The sequence below is a fragment of the Alosa alosa genome, chromosome 2 (assembly GCF_017589495.1).
Source record: "Alosa alosa isolate M-15738 ecotype Scorff River chromosome 2, AALO_Geno_1.1, whole genome shotgun sequence".
NCBI lineage: Eukaryota > Metazoa > Chordata > Actinopteri > Clupeiformes > Clupeidae > Alosa > Alosa alosa.
Genome location: NC_063190.1, coordinates 11,364,121 through 11,381,705, shown reverse-complemented (window position 1 = coordinate 11,381,705; position 17,585 = coordinate 11,364,121). Strand labels below are relative to the sequence as shown.

Here is a 17,585-nt window from a genome sequence, read left to right as displayed (position 1 = left end):
CTCCTTTCTTTCTTGCAATATGAATCATTCACCAGACCCATTCCCATGTACTGTATCTGATCCAGTGCACGTGTGTCTTCAGCAGTGCCTTGACAGTGTATGAGTCTCATAGCCACTCATTTAGATCAGTGGCTTTCCATTCAATCTGCATTCACACCGCTGTGAGGCTGATGTAGTCAGGATGAGTGAGTCACTTCCAGCAGACTCCCACTGAGGCTTAGAACAAAGATTTATTATTTTTTTGTGTATTTTATTTGTATTTTGTATTTATTTATTTTTGAGTCATCTTAATCTGGTTTGTAACTTTGTAAGTCAAACTTTCCAGAGACACCAATGAAAACACCTCTAGTCTGTTAGATTTGATATACATGCTTAGAACAAAACAAAACAGAAAGAAAATCTGTTTGATCTGAGTGTAGAAAGAAGAGATAAGAAACAACTAGTCCCTGTAATAATTTGTTATGATAAAAGCACTACTGTTTAGTTATTGTGACTGACACACACGCACACACACACACACACACACACACACACACACACACACACACACACACACACACACACACACACACACACACACACACACACACACACACACCACCCCTCACCCCTCACATCACCACATATGGCCATCACCAAATGAAAGGACCGCTCGTACAGAATAAATGACTCCCCAGTCATCCTTTCACTTTGCTCTCAATTTGGCCGCGTAACCTTTCTTTATTTGGTCGTTTCTTTGTGGACAGGAATTCATTTCACACAGTGAAGACTTGCTGTAAACAAGGCTGACTGGGTAACAATCACTGTGTCAATCCCCGCAGACAGGAAGAGTTTCATCCCATTATATCATGAATGCAAACACGATTACAGTAACAAAGGCAGGATTACAGTCACAATGCAGAAAAAGGAAGAAAAGTGACATGCTTTTAAATTGATAAATAAGAACTAGAAGAGGATGAGGATAGAAAAAGAAACGCACAGGCCCACTGATACACCCAAAGAGGCTGTTTAAAGGTTTAAAAAGGCAGCCTGGAAATAATAGATCCCCCCCCACACACACACACACACACACACACACACACACACACACTGTTCTTTGTAGACTGAATAGTAGTCAGCAGCACAATGAATCACATCAAATATAACGTGAGCTAGGCTCAGAATTGAATCTTTAACCGCCTGAGTTTATAATTTGTACAATGAAAACGCTTCTGCTTACAGCACACGTGCCAGATTTCCCTTGTCTGTCTCAGGTGCACCTGTGGTTAGTGTTCATCCAGTTGCATTAGGCCTGAATACACAACCTCCAGCATGAGGCCTGTGTGATGATGAGGATGACACACTGCCAACAAAGATGAAAGCCATTACTGTGAGCTTTTCTCACTGCTGTTGAAACTCAATGTTTGTCAGTGTTTGAAAGAAAAAGGAAGGAAATTAAGGAAGGGTAAAATTAAATATAATTCACCATATAAAGATATAACCACAGTGTTTTCTGCACTGCTATTGGATGTATAAAGACATTTGCATCTACCCCTTATGAGTGAGTTCTTCTATAAGCACCAGTTTATCAAAAGACATTCATAAATACTATATGTATCTGGCATTCACTGTCAAAACCTGAGTTTCCTCCACTCTATGTTCATCTGTCTCCCCTAATATTAAGTTTAGCAAAGGGAACTCTGTAGGCTTGTCTATCACATTGTGAGTGTGTTTTTATATCCAGAAGCAGAAGTAATCAAGAGTAACCATAGTAACATGAGGCACAAACTGGGAAGTGAGGAGCGACATGCGGGACCTTCACTGGAGCCAGGGAAGCATATTGGCCTCCAATCAATCTCTCAATCCAGGGAATATCTATTGAGTATTCATTTCAACTAGCTCTAATTATAGGATACTTCATGCTACCTGGGGTCTAAAGATGTCTACATTCACTTCTTCTACAGACCGAGATGCATATTGATGCAGTCATCAACTGAATACTGTGAAATACCATAGAAAAAACACAGAATATACGGCATCATCATACAATGTTATTGTAGGGCAATTCCATGGAAAATTTTGTTTTTTGTAACATCCATAACACCAATAAAATGTGATGGTATGGTATGATGTGAATGATTACATTAAATTTGAGCATTTGCTATTTTTGGCTGAAGGAATGTACATGAGAAAAAAATGCACAAAAAATTAATGTTATCATTCACATCATACAAATGCCAAGGCATTTCACTGGCGTTATGGATGTGACAAAAAGTCTGTGGAATTGCCCGTAAAATGTTGCACTTATTCATTTTATGCTACATGTTCAATACTGTATGATGTTAACAAGTGTATTTCAGATTACAATCTCACGATACTAATTATTGACAGCGGCAACAGTTCCTGCATGACAGGCACGTGAAACTGCATGTGTGAGCAAAGGACTTTCGGTCGCTTTCCTCACCATAAGATCCTTCAAGCTGCTTCATTTCATTCAAATGTAGCAGGTTCAATTATGTCAGAATAAACAAAGGTAAACAAAGGAAACTTGCCATTATAATATTTTTGGCTAAAATCCTGCTCTTGTAATTTCATGTGGAACAGCATGATATTTGTAATGTTAATCAGAAAGATCGTCATGTTTTTTCACATTTGCCTAAATGTTAGGGTAACTAAGTGGAGTCGAATGAACTTCTAGAAGAAACTAAAACCCATTCATCTGAACAAGAAGAAAGAACAAAGCAGATTTCAGATGTATGCTTATTCTCTTTCCTACTGTAATTTCATCCACCATGTCTATTTGTTCATCAACCTAGCAACTGCTCTCTCTTTCTCTCTTTCAAGACATAAGCATGCCTCTCTCTCTCTCTCAGGGAAAACAGAGAGAATGTAATATGCGCCTGAGGCTGAATAGCATACTTTGAAAATTGATGTTGCAGAATGTCTCATTCTCTCTTTGCCTTTTCCTTCAACTTCTCAGCTTGTAATGAATCTAGCCCTTCTCACAGCTCTGTGAATGTATAAGGTTTGAAATGTGTTTCCCCCCTCTGCTGTGTCGTGTTTCTCCCCAAGGCAATGTTACCCTCGGGGAGGTCTTGGTAAACACATGCAACTACTGTAGGAAAACTAATATGCTCACTTCATGAAAACCACACAGAAAAAAGGCAAGGTCATCATCCTCTTTACTGCAGCACTGCAAAAAGAAAATAACCTTATTACTCTCTCAACCTCGATAGGGGGCGGAGGGTATTATTATCGGATCTGTATGCCCGCCTGTTCACACGTGTGTGTGTGTGTGCGTGTGTGTGTGTGTGTGAGAGAGAGAGAGAGGGAGAGAGAGAGAGAATAAATGTGTGTGTGTGCACACTCACATTACTTCAAAATTACTGGTCTTATTAAAATGTTAAAACAAGGTAGACAGTCACCATATCTCAGTAATCCTTATGCATGACTATCTGGATACAGATTAGGATGCTGGAATTGTGTCACTTTCTTTAACACTGTAAGAAAAAGTCAAGTGTCGCTGGCTGCTCTTGTTGGAGAAGGATTTGTAAATGCATGGCCTCATCTGAATATCAGTAATGAGACTCTACTTTGTTAGGATTTATTGCTACTGTTTGCTGCCTTCACATCTGGAGGCAGAGTCCCTGAAAAAGATAGGAATTGTTGTCTTTGTTCAGTGCAATATGTTGCTCACATTGGCAAATTTATGATGTCCAGCCAACTGTTACATAGAATAAGAGATCCTGAATGAGCTTCTGTGTCTGTGGTGGAAATGTCTCTATTGGTACTGCCAGAATATGTGCTAGGCCTGTATGTTGAGTACATAATGTATGAAACTGTGTATGGTTAGCATATGCATCAAAGATTAAACCAGCACTTGTTTAATCATCTTTTTCTCAAATGATTTTATGCCATGGGAAGAGCCAAGAAGAGTTTTATTAGAAAAAGATCAAATCGAAACCTGAAACTTTTAATGTAAGAGAAGACAGTGAGCTACAGTACACATCGAACAGCTCTGGGCCTGATACTAGGTTGTAGCGTCTTTGTTGCAGGTTTCCATTTAAAGTCTTTGTAATGTGGGCAGTGTGGCGCAGTGCTGAGCTGCCATTCCTCCCTGGTGCTCTCTGAAGCTCTCGGGTTACTGCTGTATGGTTTAGCCTGACCCAGTGGCAGCTGGTTTTCACACAGATCACTGCCTAGAAAATGATGTGCAATTTGAAATTTAATGACCCAAAATCACAATTTCTCCACAATGAATGAGGGCAGCAGCAGTAGCATCCCTTTCATAGACGAGGCTCTTTCACTTGGGCATTCACCTTGAACAGCAATAATGGGTCACTGTTATATCATCCTGCAACAGTAGAGTGCTGCAACACTTCCGAAAGCATCTGCACCAGAGAGTCAAACATGTAATAACGTCTTTATCTCCACATTCAAGAAGCTCTTCATTCTGGCTCAATGTTGTGCACTGAGATTCAGGGATAAGTAGCCTAACTCTTTTCCACCATATCTCATCATGTTCATTTCAAAAGCTTTATGTTCATAGACATACTGGTGTAGATATTGTTTTTGTTGGTAGGCTTTTCCAGACATTTGTCATAAAATGTTACTAGCTCTTGGGATTTATTATAATTCCTAATGTCAGTCTCACCATGTCTATTTATATTCTTTATGGTTATAGATATTATAGATATAGTTTTGATAAAGTGGTATAGATTTGTGATACTGTATTTTTGACAAGGTGTTATTGTATTTTTCTATGTAATTCTTTATGTCTTGGAGTCGAATGGAGAGGATTCTTTGAGTAGGATGGAGCAGAATGTTTGTGTGGTGGGTTGGTCAGCTCGTGTTATACAAAGGTGTTTGTCAGAGGATAGATACCTGTTCCTCCCTTTCATGTTGGCGCTGCAACACGAGCATCAGTCCATCCCACACTTGCAGGCTGAGTGCCAAGCTGGCCCATATGCCACGGAAGCTTCTCTCTCTCTCGTTCTTTCTCTCTCTCTCGTCTCTCCCTCTCCTCTCTCTCTCACTGATCAGGCTCAGGGCCAGATGCTGGATGCAGCGACATCGCTTGCTCTCGGATGGACAGCCAGAGTGAAATGAGGAAAATGTTATTTACAGAATATTCTGTTTCGGCAGTAGATGCCGTTTCTCATCTAGACAGAACTCAATTGTTCTTAGATGTGTTTTGTTAACTGTTGAAAGCACTCTACTTTTAAAGTCTATTTACCTAAACCACTCTTCCTTTTCAATCTTTCTTTTTCATATAGCCTTTCACTCGGTTTTAATTAAACTTTTCATTTCCATGTGCTTTTTTTGTCTGCTCATCTGAAAAGCTCTTTGAATTGCAATTGCATATGAAATGAGAAAGACTTGCCTTGTCTTTTGTTCCCTCACTGAACCTACATCAGGCAGTCATACTGTACTTACTTGGTTGCAGTGAAGAGATTTGCAGGAATGCACCATTTTTGATACTGGTGTTCTGAAAGCTTGGTAAAATTATCAAAGCATCAGATCTCTGAATGAAATGCCGCGGGCCCTTTAGGACACGTCCATGGCCACAGACTCATGCTCTCATCATGCAGTTTGTTGACCACCTGTTCTGCCCCCCAACCCACCAGCAGGAGACACTGTTGCCGTGACAGGAACATGAACCCCGGGCCAGCCTCACCCCTGACCACAATGGCAGTAAGGCTCCTGGCCAACCTAATGGCAACGCTGCTGAAGCCCTCAATAAGAGGCAAGCATTTCTCCAGTGTCCCAACTAAAGGCTCTTAAAGGTGGGGTAAGCGATTGCACATGACGTTTGTTTGTGTTTATATTTACTTTTCTTGGCAAACGCTTTTGTCTAAAATAATGCACATTGTATTCTAATCAAGGGCCACACACACCAGAGGTAGCTCACCCCTCTCTTTAGGGTTTTGTTTTTCGTCTGAGGGACAGGTTGCCGCCACTTTGTTTGTCTCAAGAGCCTGTGTTGCCTACAGAGACCAGGTTTTTCAGTGTACTCACGGGATGGGCAGCGAGCGGATCGTAAGGAGATGTTAGCTGAATGTGACAAAAATGTTATGGGTTTGAAATCGTGTACGATTGCTGACCATTATCATTATTTCAAGTTCTAAAGCATTCTAAAGAAAACAACATTATGAAGGTTTAGGCCTATACAACTATAAATGAAACTGAACTGCAACTTAAAGTTACTTCAAGATTACTTTGTGGAGCTAAAGTAAAGTCCTGTGGAGCTAAAGTAAGTGTACTAAACTCCACTGGCCTTCTTGGCTTTACACTTTCCCCTTGACATCTTGAGCCTCAGCTCCTCAGCCTGAGGCTACACTTCTTTTATTTACAGGACTCATGAAGTAAACATACAGCAGTTCCTTACATGAGTTAAATATCTGTTTTGTTGAACTTTCTCATACGTGTATATATATATATAATAATAAATATAATATAATAAATATAATAATATATAATAAGTATATATATATATATATATATATATATATTTATTTTAGTCCTGAGCGGTGTGTCCTTGGCTGATTCAGCAGTGACTGAAGCACATGCTGTGCAAATAAATAGGATATTTTGCCGAGGGAACAAACAATCTACTTCAAGCTGTATAGTGACTAGGGCACAGATGCACACACACAAGGGACTGCTGGGTGGCTGTACACACACAGAGACAGACACACACACATATTGACACTGAGAGAAAAAGGTGTGGATTGGTGATGTGTAGTGTCTATCCGTGGCCAGAGCAAGAGGGTAAAGCTTAAATGTGGTTGCTATTTTTCACTTTTTTGTTTGTTATTGACTTTTGTTTTTAATATAGCAGCATGCTTGGCAACTGTGCATGCCAATAAAGCTATTGAAATTGAACCGAGTGTAAGTGGTAGAGTGGTGGTCTGTTATTGTGTCTAGCCATGGCCAGAGGGAGAGGGTAAAGCTCAACCCCGAGGATCCCCATGGGCCATATGGAGAAGGACAGCAGCAGCTCCAAGGCGGAGGTCCGCGAGGTGGACGCATGGACATGCAGCCAGCTAGCGGGGCGAATCCATCTGGGCCGCACGCCCTCCGTGCCGCAGGATCACTGACCCGGACGGAGTGGCACGGAAAAGCCGAGCTTCTCCCAGAGGGAAGCCCACGGCTGGCCTCTCGCTCACCCGCTCTCCCACCGTCATGCTCCTGATGGCACGCTGACACCGGCTGGAGTCTGGGCCGGACATGGGCCAGTCGCATGCTAGATCCAGGCCTGAGGCCTGTCTGCCACAATCTGGCTATCTGGACCTGATATGACTCTTGGCCGGTAGCCATGTTAGCAGTTTTGTGCAATTCGAGAAATACATGCAAATGTTCAGAGGACACACACAGAGGATTGTGATTGCAGAAAGGATCCCAAGTTGTTTAAAATGTAAGAAAGCAGTTCTGTATCAGGGCAATTCCATGCAAAGGTCATCCTTACAATGGAAAAAAAAGTTGTGCACACGCAAATGGAACTGTTGTTAAAATCTTCATTTAGGTCTATATTTTATTGTTTGTAACTGATCAGATTGAATTTGATGGAGAATTACACCCTTTTTACATCATAAATATGGTGTGCAACCATACAGAAACAACATTTTTCACATGGTAATATTATACATATATATATTATATATATTGAAAAAGTGTATAAATGGACCCAAGGTTCAAACAAATTGTGTCATTTGACAAATTCCAGATTGACAAGGGAATGGTAGAGTAATGTCTATGCTCAGCTTGCCTTTAAGAGCACAACTCCTTACATTTGTAAGGCTTTTGTTTTTAAGTCAGCAAGTTCCATGGCCATGTCACATCCATAATGTTTAATAGGAAAAGTTTATGCTACACATACAGTGTTGATGCGACAATGTCCATAGTGTCTGTGCAAAGCTGATTTATATCAATGTAAAGTTTGATGACCAAATTGTGCCACTTTCTTTCTTTTAAAACCTTTAATGGTGCGTTATGGATGTGACGTTATGGATGTTACATAATGTGAATTTACAAGAGATTTTGTTATACCTCGAAGCCGATAAAACGTCTGTTCTAGTGGCATGTCAGTTTCAACGCATTTCACCTTAGTGTTTAGGCCTACAATTGACATTCCAAAGATTATTGGGTTGATCAAAACCACAAGGAGGCCTTGCCTAACTATTAGCAAAACAAACATAATATTAAAATATAACCGCAAGCGGTGATTTAACGGGGTCCGAGCAAAATGAACATGAGGTAGCATAGCTTTTTAGTTTACATATGTTTCGATTGTTTGGGCCCAATTGTTCAAAAAAAAAAAAAATGATTGGATTTCGGTTATCGGTTTCAGTTACCAGATTTCGCTATCGGTTTCAAATCTTGAAAATTGTTGTTCAAAGTTGTTCAAAGGGAAACAAGGATCCTGAAATTGGATTAGATCACATAATCTATTCTTGGTTTTGATCAGGATAAAACCTTTGTGTTGTTCAAAACTGAGTTGGATTGGAATAAATTTGATCCATAAAATTAGGATTACCCTGTGCTGTAACGTTATAGTGTGCTAACCTTCACAACCCAACAGTATTCTAACAGTATTCTATTCTAGTATGCTAACCTCCACAACCCAACTGAAGGAACTGTAGGGGGCGATGTGGGTTGAGGTAGAGTGAGTGTGTGGCGAGCAGGCAGAGCCTCGGTCAGAAGGCTCAATGGTATGGAGTGATGACACGGAGATGGCAGGTTTCGGGGGGGACACAAGTGAACTTTATTTGAGTTTCAATTCATCTGTTCTTTTGTTCTTTACTTGTATGTGTGCTGCATCAAAGAGGAAACAAACAGAAAATGGAGTAATCAGTGAAATGGGGTAAATCAGTACAGATCCCAACTCACAGCAATAAACTGAAATCATATGGCTATATAAGGTACAACCAGGGCTCCGAACCGGTTCAAGGAATGAAAACGAAAACCGAAAACGAACGGAATTTTACAGAATTTTACAGAAATCCACAAAACCGGTTAATAACGTTTTTTTTCGTTCTCTATATATTTTATAAAATTTCACAAAAGCATATCCGAAGTGTTCTACTCGTTTGATTGTAGGCGAACAACCTAACAATTTGATTTCTGCTGTTAGAAAAAAAAAACGAATAAATGGACCTTTGGTCCAAATGTGTATATTTTGTCTTGCTGTTGTAATGTAACCTATCCGTCTGCCACTTCGGATCTTAGGCCAGCTCGTAGCGTAGGCTACTGAAACTGATTTGGAAATTGTTTGTAGCCTATGCGTAATAGCCTATTTTGCCTTTCCACGCCTTGTCGTTTTAAAGTCGGGATTTGAAATGTTTGCGCAATTGCAAATTTGAGATAGGCCTTGTCAGCAACAGACAGGTTCGTTTATAAACAGGGTTGGAATTATAGCGCAAGCCTTTGAAGATCTCCATATGGATAAAACTTAAGGTAAGGAGTTTAGCACGTATCCAGAAATATTTTTGATAAGAAATTATTTATAGGCATAGGTTAGGCCTACAGTAAGTCTGTAGGCTATGGGGTGGATAGCCCATCTGAATGTTTTTGGATGCTGCCTGTGATTTATTATTTTTGGGCATAGCTACGGTATAGGCTAAATCAAGGGGAAATATTCTAAGGTAAAGTCCACAAAAATAGACTTGATAGGCCCGCCAAACACTGCCGGAACTTTAAGAACGAACTATATTTTGCGTTCCGAACCGGTTCAGGACCGATATGTTGGTGGCGGAACGCATGCAAGAACGAAAACGTTAAACATAGGCCTACCTGAACCGTTCGGAACGTGAAAAATAATTTCGTTTTCAAGCCCTGGGTACAACTAAACAATACTTGACATCCCAAGTCAACCAACATCATCTAATCATCTCTCACATGCATCTCTCACATGGGACTCCAACACACCAAACCAACAAACAAAGACCTTAACTTTACACATGATGGCAGAGCTACAAATGATAAAAATCACAAAAGTCATAGTGAGGGTCATTAAAGTGATGACTTAGGTTAACTCAAAGACGCACACAAAGCAGGAGACACTGGAGTGCTGGGTTGAGATGAACAAAAGAGTGAACAGGGCGAGCAAACAATTTATCCTGGTCTGAGCACCTGCTCCGGAGCTACAGGGTTTCCCAGCAGGTTAACTGGGCGTGGTTAGGTGGCAGAGCCAAACAATCCTGCAAAATTTCTCCACAGCACTTTCACCTCAAGGACAGTGCAGATTTAAGTGTACATTTGAAAATGAGAAACAATATAATAATAATAATAATAATAATAATAATAATATATATATTATCAATACTCTATTGTAGTATGCTAACCACCACAACCCAACAGTATTCTAACAGTACTCTGTTCTAGTGTGCTAATCTCTACAACCCAATAGTATTCTAACAATACTTGATTCTACAGGACTATTTATTTGTCGTTGATAAGATGAAGGGTTTGATAATGGAAGGCAGTGTTTCCCAGAGAATTGAATTGTATTTGTGGTGGTAGGTGAAGGGGGATGGGTTCTGTGTTGGAGTCAATAAGATAAACAGCCTATAATTATAAAGTTATACTCGCATTGCACTACAAGTCCATATTGACAAGTAGCTGTAATGTTATAGTGTGCTAACCTCCACAACCCAACAGCATTGTATTCTAGTATGCTAACCTCCACAACCCAACAGCATTCAAACACTAATGCTTCAGGTGGGTTTTGAACACTCAACCTAAGGATCACCAGTACAAGGCATTATCCCACTGAGCCACTGTCAATCCTACATATTGGACAGTCACATTCACATGGTGAAAATGTGTATTGGTAAACACACAACAAGAAAAACTCCAAGCATACATTTGACAATAAAATGAAGGGCTTCCCTAAAAGAGTACACCTGAACTCAGTGGGATAATGCCTTGTACTGGTGTTTCTTAGGTTGAGTGTTTGAATCCCTGTTAGAGCTTTAGGATTTGTCATTTAAGATTCACACCATTGAACAGCACCTGAATGACATCAGCCAATCAACATTCACACTCATCAGTTGCCAAGAATCAGAATGCCAGGACTATCTATTACATTTAGGGGAACTTCTTTGTTTACTATTTTTCCTTCATCATTACGTCTATCATATTTATATTTCATCCATTAGTGTTCATCTCTACAAATGTCTAATTGCCCCAGAATTTCAAAAAGTTTTCAGGTGTACTCTTTTAGGGAAGCCCTTCATTTTATTGTCAAATGTATGCTTGGAGTTTTTCTTGTTGTGTGTTTACCAATACACATTATTATTATGTTAATGACAGTGGCTCAGTGGGATAATGCCTTGTACTGGTGTTCCTTAGGTTGAGAGTTCGGATGTCACGCATGAAACAATGCTGCAGAAACATGAAAATACGACTTTGAGTTTAGTAGGCTATAATTTTCAGTTCCTGTTTATCTATTGCACGATGGGTAATGATTTAAAGGAATCGTGTTGCAGTCTTGTAAATAGTGACCCTGCAAGATCCCTAGTCATTGCAAAATCATAGTCTGTGACTTAAAACTCTACTACTTGTCTTTAGATGTGAGAGGGTCTGAGACTGTAGTCTTTCAAAAATCTTTTCCAAATCTTTGCAAATCTTTCCAAAGTCTGTCAGTGTAAGGAGCGCTTGAGGTGAAAGTGCTGTGGAGAAATTGCAGGGCTGTTTGGCTCTGCCACCTAACCACACCCAGTTTACCTGCTGGGAAAACCCTGTAGCTCCGGAGCAGGATAAATTGTTTGCTCGTCCTCAGTTCACTCTTTTTGTTCATCTCAACCCAGCACTTCAGTGTGTCTTGCTCTGTGTGCGTCTTTGAGTTAACGTAAGTTATCACTTTAATGACCCTCACTATGACTTTTGTGATGTTTATCAGTTTGTAGAGTAGCTCTGCCATCATGTGTAAAGTTAAGGTCTTTGTTTGTTGGTTTGGTGTGTTGGGAGTCCCATGTGAGAGATGATTAGGTGATGTTGGTTGACTTGGGATGTCAAGTATTGTTTAGTTCTACCTTATAGCCATATGATTTCAGTTTATTGTTCAAATGTCAATTGGTTTGTTTGTGAGTTGGGATCTGTACTGATTTACCCCATTTCACTGATTACTCAATTTTCTGTTTGTTTCCTCTTTGATGCAGCACACATAAAAGTAAAAAAAAACGTTATTAACCGGTTTTGTGGATTTCAGAATAACGTTTCTGTTCCGGAACAGTTGAAGACCATTTTGTTTTCGTTTCCGTTTCCGCTCCTCATAAAATTCTGTAAAATTCCGTTCGTTTTCGTTTTCGTTCCTTGAACCGGTTCGGAGCCCTGGTTGTACCTTATATAGCCATATGATTTCAGTTTATTGCTGTGAGTTGGGATCTGTACTGATTTACCCCATTTCACTGATTACTCCATTTTCTGTTTGTTTCCTCTTTGATGCAGCACACATACAAGTAAAGAACAAAAGAACAGATGAATTGAAACTCAAATAAAGTTCACTTGTGTTGCACCGAAACCTGCCATCTCCATGTCATCACTCCATACCATTGAGCCTTCTGACCGAGGCTCTGCCTGCTCGCCACACACTCACTCTACCTCGACCCACATCGCCTCCTACAGTTCCTTCAGTTGGGTTGTGGAGGTTAGCATACTAGAATAGAATACTGTTAAGAATACTGTTGGGTTGTGGAGGTTAGCACACTATAACGTTACAGCTACTTGTCAGGACTTGTCGTGCAAGGCAAGTATAACTGCATAATTATAGGCTGTTCATCTTATTGACTCCAACACAGAACCCACCCCCACCCCCCTTCACCTACCACCACAAATACAATTCCATTCTGTGGGAAACACTGCCTTCCATCATCAGACCCTTCATCTTATCCATGACAAATGCATAGTCCTGTAGAATAGAGTATTGTTAGAATACTATTGAGTTGTGGAGATTAGCGCACTAGAATACTACTGTTAGAATACTGTTGGGTTGTGGAGGTTAGCACACTAGAATAGGGTATTGTTAGAATACTATTAGGTTGTGGAGGTTAGCACCAGGGTGCGATTTGTAGGGGGGGATGGTGAGGATTTCCCCCCCTCTGGTTTTCCTATCCCTACCTCTGCTAAATTATTTTTATCCCCGATGGGGACTACATTTATCCCCCTCTGCCCTTCATATCGATTATGCTACTTCATATAAGTAAAGCGCTGCAACGTGAGAACAGTCTAGTAGGCTAGCCTACATAATAATCTAACATCAGAAATGCACCGTCACCGTCAGCACTCATGCTGCTGTGCTGACACAGTGGCTGCGTGATAACTTAATTTGGCCTTGATCTTGCAGGACATTTCAGAATGTCGAGTGTGTAATCCATCATAAATGGCTAGTTTCAATGGAAAAGTTAGCTGGACAAATGAAAGAATACGAGAAGGATTCAGTGAAGCATATAGTCATATTTTAGAACCTTCAAAATTAGAAAACTGATGCAACTGAGATGGAGGACAACTGCACATAGAGTAGAACGTATAGGCCTATTGTCCGAAGGAACTTACATTAAATGAGGAGATATTTGCTGAATGTCACAAAAAGTGTTACAGAAATTGCTTGGCATCGCTTATTCAATGGCTCTCTATCGAAACACCTGTAGTTTGCGGAGGACGAACGAGAAAGCACTCCTTTGATAAATCAGCCAGTAGCCTAGGCTAGGCCTAATAGACAAATAACTTTCAGAAATAATCTGTACTGCAAAAACGAATGTTGGTGGGTATTTAAACTATCTAGCGGGTGTTTTAACAGCTGCAAGAAATAGAAGCTTCATGGTCTTTATGTTCTGGTTAAGTAAATTATTTTCATAAAACTTCAAGTTGCCCTATAACTTTACTCTCCAAACTCTTCACTGCACTGTAGCCAATTAACTGACAGTATGATGGTAGGCTATTTATTTTCTGTAGGCTACAATAAACACATTTATTTTTTCAACTTTTGCAATATTACGCACTTGGCTACTGAACACAAATCAGCAGGAGAGAGAATGCACGTAGCCTACGCAACTAACACTGTTAGCCAATTCACTAACTTAAGACTTCAGTGCCATCATATACAACGTTTTTTTTGCACAACAAATACAGAAAGGATGGAGGCAGCAAAAGTAGAGGAGTAATTTCAGATGGGGCAAGAACAAGGTGAATTTGTATGCTTGTCAAAACGTAGTCCTACCCTGCATTAGAGAAGCTGATCATCATACCAAACACACTCGCTGTTTAAAGTCATACACCACGGTAAACTAAAACTAAAATGTTACAAAGGTGGCAAAATTAATATAGGCTATTATTAGCCATGACATTACCGAAATCCGGTAACTGAAATCTGATAACCGAAATCCGATCACGTTTCTTTTGAACAATTGGACCCAAACAATCAAAGCATATGTAAAACTAAAAAGCTATGCTACCTCATGTTCGTTTTGCTCGGACCCCGTAAATCACCGCTTGCGGTTATATTTTTAAATGTGACGCGATATGCCAGCATTTGAAGTGTCAGGTCCTCTGTAGCTAATACCCACAGAATAACATTAGTAACGGCAGCAATAAACTAGATGTACCGCATAGCGGTACAAAATATGACCGCCTCTCAGTCCTGCATATTCTCTTTGCAAAAATAAATCACGCTTGTCAATTTGTCTCCATCTCCTCCTCCTACAACTCATGTGCATGTAAATGAGTGTGTGCATATGTGAGTTTGTGTGTGTGTGTGTGTGCGTGTGTGTGTTTCCATGCGCACATGCGTATGCGTGCCTGTGTGTGTGTGTTTATGTGTCTGCATTCATGTGGGTGGGTGTTTGTGCATGTGTGTGTGTGTGTGTGTGTGTGTGTGTGCTTGCCTGTCTGTATGTGTGCGACTGTGCGTGCGTGCGTGTGTGTGTGTGTGTGTGTGTGTGTGTGTGTGTGTGTGTGTGTGCACTTGCGCGTGCATGTACTTTATGTGTGCAAATCACAAATGAGTGGGTATGGGTTAGGTTGATGTGGGCTCTTGAGACTAACATACCATAAATATTTTGTCATCTTGGGTGCAACGTTAAGCAAACATGCAGATGAACAGGCACTTTGGATAACAGTGTGTGAATTAATGCAAATGAAAGGCTTCTCTTTTAACCAGAGTGCAAGGGCACAAGGGGCACAAAGCTGCATTCTTATGGCATTTCATGGTTCTCACTTACAATTTTTAAAACAAATTATTAGGGAGAGAAAATCCATCAGTGACCCAGAAGGACAAACTAATATGGACTTTTGGTCCAATTTAAACTAACAAGTCGTCACTGGATAGACTTGAGTAGCATGAATATTTCGCCACGTGGTTCTGCAGAACGGTGCCCCGCCCACCTTGATACCTATTGAGGAAATAGCTGGACACCGAATAAACTGCGCTGTGCCTAGCCTCCATTTAAAAGGGGCTACGTGCAGTAAGATTGCGCAACACCCAAACAGAGCAGGACTGACCGATTGGCCATGAGTGTGTGCCTAGCCCCCTACTGCTGTACGCCCCACGTCTAACTTTAAACTTTGCTGTCCAGGGGGGTAGGCTACTGAGGCTGAACTCCACGGGGAAAGACAAGGCGCAATCAACGCAGTTCAACAGTCTGAAACGTAAAGATGGCTGAAATATGTCACAATGGTGATTTACTAGATCTCAACGATTTTTTCCAAATGGAGCCCAAATTGCGCCAGTACGAAGGCGACTACCATCGCAGGTAATTTGCAGATTCCCTGTTTCGTGTACACATGACTTCATCAGTGCAACAGATAAAGTATGTTTAAGAAGTTCACAGAACTCTCTTGCCGTGGTAGACAAGTGCAAGCACGTGGCAGAGCTGTTTCCACGAAGGAAACCATGATGAAGTAGGCTATAACGCTCAGTTAACTTTGAGGAAAGTACAGCGCATGTTACGATGCATCATAGTTGTCAAGAACGGTCAGTATCTTCAATGTCAACCAACTACTGTAGCAATTTGAGGGGTCAGTCTCCATATAGCCAATCACCGAACGTACTGAACATGATATCCGCACTGTTCAACCAATAGAACTCCGCGTGTCACACAACGGAACTCGTGCGAGCGTCGACAGTCCAATGGCTTTGTCAGAATCTAAGCTCCTCTTAATATTTTACATTACAAGATTATGGGCAAAATTGTAAGTAGCAATGTTGTACTTGAGTAGCCAACTGGTCTTGCTCTCACAAAACATAACTGCACTAGGGCCTACTAAGTGTCAAAACTGCAGTTTTCTGAGTATCAAAACCGTTTTCAAATGCAAGAAATGCAATATTTTGGACCCGAAAAAACTGTATTGCACTGCACTATACTGCAGAAATGCAACAGTAGGGCTATGTACCACACTGTAGATCTACTTGTCCCATAACTGCATCTATGTTTAGTTAGAGTAATGACTTAATAAAATAACAGACTTTTGTCAATAGCTCTCCATAAGGATATGAGAATTAGTGTATGTTGGAGGAAGGCCAGGTCAATTTGCCATCAAGAATGACCATCTGCAATACAATATTGTTGGCCATTTTGGAACTTCTTTTAGAGAACTCATCGATCTATAATAATAATATCTGCCAATAATAAAATGCTCCTGAAGCCTGTCTGTAGGATGTCCCTGCACCCTAGCTGTTTTGGTTACTACAAGGAGGAATGTACAGTTGTCTTAGACCATGTTATGAACTCTTTTGTTGACGCATGCACATACTGGTGCCATGCAGCTCACCCTGATGACTGATTATCACCATTGTGCAGAGGTGAGCGAGAGTGAACATGAAGACGCAAAAAGTACGGAACTGTCACATGCCTTTGCAAGATCCATTCAGCAGAAGTCTGCTAATTGGACCAAGAAAGTGTTAGCACCGTGAAGTCTCACTCCTGAAGACTTGGCACTTGGCAGGCTTCTTTGGCCTGACAGCCAGGACTCCTGCATGCCACAGACTGGCATTCATGTGGTGTCATGTTAAAAGCCTTGATGTCAGGCTTTGTGGAAGAGCTGCAGTTCTGCTGCTTAAGTGGTGAGATGTTTTGCAGGAGGTAAAGACCTGGGAAGACGGCCACTAAGTGGAGAGTGGAATTTTGCCTGTGGCATCAGTTGTAGGGCTGTAACGATACACCAACCTCACAATTCGGTTTGTATCACGATTTTTTTGACCCGCGGTTTGATCTGAATCTCAATTTTTCTTTTTTTTTTTTTTTTTTTTTTGGGGTGGGGCTAGACATTTTATTAAATAACATTTTAATAGCCTCCCTTAGAACACTAGAGGATTACAATATAATATATCTATTATTTTATATCCTGATATAAAAAAATTTTTCTGAATGACTGATATTTATGACAGCACACTTTATGCAGATTAGCCTATAGCCAACTCTACCTCTTTAATTCAGCTGTCTGGTTGAAGCCTGGAAATATTGTAAACAAAGTAGCATAATTGGCTAGCTTAGCCTATCATAGTCTACTGACTGGACTGTTCAGTTTTCCCATGTGTGTTTAAGTTTCAAGGTAATACTTGTTCTCCTTGGGACAGGCCCTTTTGGGAAACGTTGGTATTGAGATGATCA

General features: G+C 40.6%; 1 protein-coding gene across 1 annotated transcript in view; it reads left to right on the top strand.

The window, feature by feature from the left end:
• Positions 1-15,433: 15,433 nt before the first annotated feature.
• Positions 15,434-17,585, top strand: part of gbe1a (glucan (1,4-alpha-), branching enzyme 1a) — a 58,269-nt gene continuing 56,117 nt past the window's right edge. Inside the window, exon 1 of the mRNA XM_048237459.1 lies at positions 15,434-15,728. Within this exon, the coding sequence (XP_048093416.1) occupies positions 15,631-15,728 (98 nt within the window). The 5' untranslated portion in view covers positions 15,434-15,630. The remainder of the gene's footprint in view (positions 15,729-17,585) is intronic.